The sequence below is a fragment of the Enhydra lutris genome, unplaced genomic scaffold, assembly GCF_002288905.1.
Source record: "Enhydra lutris kenyoni isolate GAN:26980312 unplaced genomic scaffold, ASM228890v2 scaffoldscaffold14, whole genome shotgun sequence".
NCBI classification, from domain to species: Eukaryota; Metazoa; Chordata; class Mammalia; order Carnivora; family Mustelidae; genus Enhydra; species Enhydra lutris.
Window position 1 is genome coordinate 23,090,429 of NW_019154098.1, and position 6,053 is coordinate 23,096,481.

General features: G+C 41.5%; 1 protein-coding gene across 1 annotated transcript; it reads right to left on the minus strand.

Moving 5' to 3' along the window:
- Positions 1-383: 383 nt before the first annotated feature.
- On the minus strand, positions 384-5,806 carry LOC111146635 (UTP23, small subunit processome component). The gene is made up of 3 exons (XM_022502267.1): positions 5,538-5,806; positions 1,894-2,068; positions 384-936 (listed from the first exon to the last, which is right to left on the minus strand). Exons 1-3 carry the CDS (start codon positions 5,723-5,725, stop codon positions 553-555), a joined length of 747 nt encoding a protein of 248 aa, XP_022357975.1. The 5' UTR covers positions 5,726-5,806; the 3' UTR covers positions 384-552.
- Between the last annotated feature and the right edge of the window lie 247 nt (positions 5,807-6,053).

The following is a 6,053-nucleotide window of genomic DNA, read 5'->3' on the forward strand; positions in this document are numbered from 1 at the left end:
TGAATAAGGAATTTTCCTCTACGAATGTGAAAGGACACAACCTCTGGTCACAAAGCTTCTATATGACTGATTTTTGACACTATTTGCATATAATGTCGGGGGGTAGGGGAAATGGTGAGAGAGAAACGAGACAACAGTTTTACACATCAAAAAATAATCTCCAGGGGCACCTGGGCAGCTCAGTGGGTTAAGCCTCTGCCTTTGGCTCAGGTCATGATCTCAGCGTCCCGGGATCAAGCCCTGCATCGGGCTCTCTGCTCAGTGGGGAGCCTGTTTCTCCCCCCCCCCCCCGGCCACCCCCATCTGCTGCTCTGCCTACTTGTGATTTCTGTCAAATGAATAAATAAAATCTTAAAAAAAAATGCCTAAACCCATCCACACTGGTGTGTTTTTCTTTTGTTTCCTTTCCTTTTCTTTCTTTCTTTCTTTAACAAATTTTAGGCAAAGGCTTATGGGTCAATATTTATAAAAATCACAGTACTTAGTACTTCTATAGTTCTAAAAAGAAATTTGTTTTTCACATTTTAATGTCTTTAAAAGTACTCAAAGAATTCATTCATTATCATTCTGCTTTTCAGAAAGTACTTTTGAGGTAGATCTGTTCCGGATTCTTTTTCTTTTTCTTTTCTTTTCAGAGGCAGATGATTCTGGGTCCTGTGTTTTCTTTTTTTTCTTCAAACAGCTCAGAGGATTGGGGCCACTTATTTTCTTGCGTTTTTTTCTTCTTCTCTGTTCCTGGTTTTTCACTAAACCTTGTTCTTCTTTGAGTTGCTTGATACTTTGTTTCTCATGCACTGAGACAAGCTGACCTGACTCTACTGCTTTAACAAAGGCAACTGTTTTGGGAGAAGGTTTGTCCAAGACTATAGTGTTTTGAATAATAAACATGAGAGGAACTCCAGGCTTTTTCTTTACTTTCATAGACAAATTCTGATCCTATTAAAAGGAAAAATAGAATTGTTCAGTTCAAATATGCCAGTCAAATAAGATGCCTTAAATAGTAAAAATAAAAGAGATCGCCAAGTTTTACTTTTCAAATCAGTATGTCCCACTAACGGGAATACACTTTATGACCTAAAAAAAAAAAAAAAAAGCAGACAGACATGAAATCTGAGCACAGTTAAATGCCAACTAAGGTGAACTAGACTTACCAATATTCTAGGCCCACAAATTACAAACTAAGGCAAAGGTAAGTATGTTAGGCAAAGTTCCATATCTTTGAAAAGGGTTAGGAATTTTAACACTGGTTGCAGGAATGGCAACAATGTAAGAATTGGCTGACTCAGATTCTAGAACTAGCTCTGCATCTAACTGTGTGATTTTATAATTCTAAAAGCGTATTTAAGCAAATCTGTATGTACATGCACTTATTGGATAATATCAACGCTGAGAGTCTCTCCTACCACACCACTCCTCTGCCCCGGATCTTTAAAAGTGTAAAACAGTTCCTTATTGGTAGCACAATTTCAAATAATATGAAACATGACTTTTTGAGAAAAAATATGAAATACAGGAACACAAGAAAACACTGATGAATACAGAATATAAAATTTTTGCTCTACTTATTTTCCCTTTAAGAACCCTGAAACATACAATCACATCTCTTTGTCAATAATTTTATTTTTAAAAAAACTTAAGAAAAATCAAAAGCTTAAGGTTCTTTCCTCAAATTCTCCAATGACAACTGCTTTTATCAACTGCAAATTAACTTAAAAGCCTGCATTTTAAAAAGTCAAAACATTTTCACAATGCACTTCCACCTAAGTTTTCCTGATTATATGTAGCTCCAAATGAAATATAGATAGAAAGGTTAAAAAAAAAGAAGAAGAAAAGAAATATAGATAGAAATGATTAAAAGATTAAAATTGACTCTGGTTTTAAAAGCAGTATCACCTGTGTTGCCACAAAATAGTGATGAGGATTTCCCTCTTCAACCATGGCCAGTAGACATTCTGATCCACTCACAGCGTTCTTGAAATGGGGACAATTTCGGACTTGGCATTTTTGTGCAATCAGTTTTGCCCCATATAAGTCTTTTCCCAATGTTTCTAATTCTTTTAACACACACCTGGGGAAAAAATGTTATTAGCAGCTCACCATTGTAACAGATACCTATCAGTTGTTCACATAAAGCAAGTATTAAAAAATTACCCAATTCTGAACAAATTAAAACTACACCATTACAATCTGAATTTGTCCTATGTTGGCCCCAGTCATATGATATCTATTTCACTCTTTAAAAAACCTGGAAAATACAACCACTGAGTAGAAGGAATAACAGTTGAAATTTACTGAGCATTTATTATGTGTCAGAGAGCACGCTGAATGTCTTTACATAACTTCTCACTTCAATCTCAAAACAGCTCTAGTTAAGCCCCTTACTTGAAAATTATCCATATTTTAGAGCAACTCACTCTGAGAGATTTCAAGTAACATGCTCAAACACAGCTAATAAGCAGTAAAGCCAAAATGTGAATCCAAGTAGTTGACAACAGATGCCTTGCCCCAACCTTTGTGGTATATGCTTCTACTTCAAGTACAAATGGGTACACGTTTAGACTATTTTCAGCACAGAAAAGTAAAAATGTTCAAGTCACCAGCTTAATAACAATCACAACTTCCTTTTTCACTCTGCATTTTCATACTAATGTAAGTCAATGCTTTGCAAAGCGTCAGCTAAAAACTACCCATATCAAACTGACATAGTGATAACTGCATAATTTCTACTCCTTTCTCATCCCCAAATCTGCACCTCTTGAGGAGTCAAATATTAGCATTCTAATAAGCTCCCCAAGCACTTCTTCCATGAAAGAAAAGAAAAGAAAGGAAAGGAAAGGAAAGGAAGAAAAAGGGGGGGGGGAGGAAGAAGAGAAATAAAGAAAATCTTATAAATACCGAGTCAAAAATTTCTTAGGCTCTAGCCAGCCCTTGTCAGACTCTACCTTGCCTCACTCCCTTTATCATTCCTTTAGTTTTTGTTCAAGAAGAGAGATTTTGCTTTCTTAGTCATCAGTTCTGAACTCTTTTTAGGAGTTTCAGGCCCAAACTACCAAGTATTTATTGAATATTTCCTGCGGATGTACATCAGCTCTTCAAATTCATGTCTAAAATCAAAGTATTTCCCTGCCTCCAAACTTCTCCAGGGCATGCGATCTCTTTGAATACATGAACTTCCCAGAAGCTGGGCCTAAGTCAGAAATCCTAACTGACCTTTTCTTCCATCACCCCTACCCCTACCCCATCAGCTGTTAGAGTTCTAACTCTAACTCTCGGCTGTTGGTATCTATCTCATAATGTCTCTTTGCAGAACTCTTGGGTTTCTCTTTGCAGTTTCCTCTATGAAGTTGGGGCTCCCATTATTTCTGGATTGGACAACCACAAAATGAGTTTGCCTGCCATCACGCTCTTGCTTCTCCAACTTAGCCCTCACACCTCTGCAGTTAGCTTTTCTAAAAGACAGCTGTTGGGTCTGACAGCATTTCTCTCTTCATTATGCACATCAAGAATTGACAGAATACAAAATAATATGCTTTAAAATAAACCATCAGTATGATGTGTGCTGGGGGTGGTGGGAGTGGATAAATGAAACAAGACTGGACATGTCAACAATTCCAAAAGCTGAGTGATAAGATATTTCATTATACTACTCTACTTTTGTGTATGTATAAAATATTCTGGAAGTTAAAATAACTTCTTTAGGGAAAAAATGCTATAGAGTATAATTTCATGCAGTACTTCCCAAACTTTTTTTGTTCTATCAGTATATTAAAAATGTTTATATTTCGGGGCACCTGGGTGGCTCCGTTGTTAAGCCTCTGCCTTCGGCTCAGGTCATGATCCCAGGGTCCTGGGATCGAGCCCCGCATCAGCTCCCTACTCTTCGAGAAGGCTGCTTGCTTCTCCCTCTTCTACTCCCCCTGCTTGTGTTCCCTCTCCCGCTGCGTCTCTGTCAAATAAATAAATAAAATCTTTTTAAACAATGTTAATATTTCTCTGGCACACAGAGGTAAATGAACAGGTTTTGTGTAGCCTTAAGTGATGAACTCAGGGCACAAGCCAACTAACGACTTGTCCCGCAGCCCTAAAGGCTAAGGGGATAAAAAACCAGGGGATAAAAAACAATGATCTTGAGGTGCTACTTGAATATGGAAAGCTCTTCACGGAGCAACACTATTGTGAGAAAAGCAGGGAAATGATACTGTGCGCCCGTAAGAGCCCATTCCTGTGTTTGTGTGTGTGTGTGTGTGTGCATGTGTATATGTAAAGAACCGGATGGACGATACAGCACGTTGACGGGTAATTCGTTGGTGTGGTATTATGGGTCATTTTAATTTCTTTTTCTATTTTTTTAAAGTAAATAAGCTACTATGGAAACGGGAACCCCTAAGTTTCTTAGTAGTTCATGCTGTTAAGTTTTTACCTTCTTCCCAGCTTCACTTCCAACTACATTCTGTGCTCTAACCTCCTTTCCAGGCATTTGACAGCTCCATTTCTTTATTCAAGAGGCCTCACAAGTCACTTCTATCTTTTCTGTCACTCAAAATAGTCCTCCCCTCAGAACCGAAAGATGAAAAGAAAAGGAGAGAAAGAGAAACAGAGAGGGAGGGAGGAAGAAAAGGAGAAATAAAAAATTATAAATACTGAGTCAAAAATTTCTTAAGCTCCAGCCAGCCCCTGTCAGACTCTACCTTGCCTCGCTCCCTTTAGTCTTTAAGAAAACTCAAAAGTTTAAGAGAAGCTCAAAAGTTATCTCCTTTATGAAACCTTCCATGATTCCATCCTCCCTCCTATGTCCAGGAGGCCCCATCTTAAGTGTTCTCACACCGAGGGAGTCACAACACACTGGAGTCAAAACACACCCATGGAGGCTGACTGATGCACTTCACTGGCCCATGAGGGCTGGACGTTTGTCCTGGTCACCAAGTTATCCTCAGTGGCTAGAGCACTGCCCGGCATACAGCTGGTGCTTAATAAAGACAGCCGAATAAACAAACGAGCATGGGCAGAGGTCTTAACCTCGAGTTCTGAATGCTCCTTCTGGGAATCGAAGATGTTCGCTCACACAGCAGTTGTGAGGCTTGAAAATTGTTCGTTCACACTAGAAAAAGCGAGGCAAATAGGAGCAACCATTTAAAAGGGGCAGGTTTTGGATACCAGCGAGGGCTCTACGTACACGATACCTCGTTTGATCCTTCCGGCAACCTTTTGAGGTACGGTCTCTGCTTTACAGATGAGAAATCCAAGGCTCGGAGATGAACTCGCAGGAGATCACAAAGCGGGTAGGATTGGGACCTAGATTCGAAGCCGGGTCGCACTAGAAAGCATGGGCTCATCTGCCAGGCCAACGACGGGAAGAGCCGCAGGGCACTGTACTTTCTATCTACGCTGCAGACGCCCGCCTAACCTCCTCAGTGCCCCCACTCCACTGTCAATTCCTCCCGGGTGGGCGTTCTGCACGCCGCGGCCCCGCCTCCACCACGCCCGCAGGATCCCCGGGCCTCCTCCCCGGACCTCCTCTCCAGAACCGCCTGGCCCACCTGGTGGTGCACAGCTGTGTCTCCCCCATGAGGTAGCGGGGCAACTGCTCCCGCAGCTGGATACGGCCGCGCAGCGCCGCCTGACAGAAGGTACCGTCCAGCAGGATCTGGTACGGCTCGCGAACTCCGAAATTATTGCGGAAGAACCCGAGATGCTTCTTGGCATGTTTCTGCCTCGTGATCTTCATGCCTGACTTAAACGGACCGACACAGTGGGTAGTAGCTGCCGTCTACCTCACCGCCCGCTCCTGCCGGAAGTAAAGTGCCTTTGCCCCCGGAAGCAAACGCCCCCATCTGCGGGGCCGTCCTGGTGACGGCACGCCCAGACGAGCGCGCGCTTTAAGGTGCGCGCCCTGGGGGCGGTGCTTGTGCCTGGCAGTATAATGATAATCGAGAATATGGAACCTTAATACGCTATAGACATTATTCTAAGTAATTTACCAAATTACCCTTTAATGTTTACAATTCCCAAGTGGGGGAAAGAAAGAGATCAGAGTAATTGGGCAACTCTGAGCA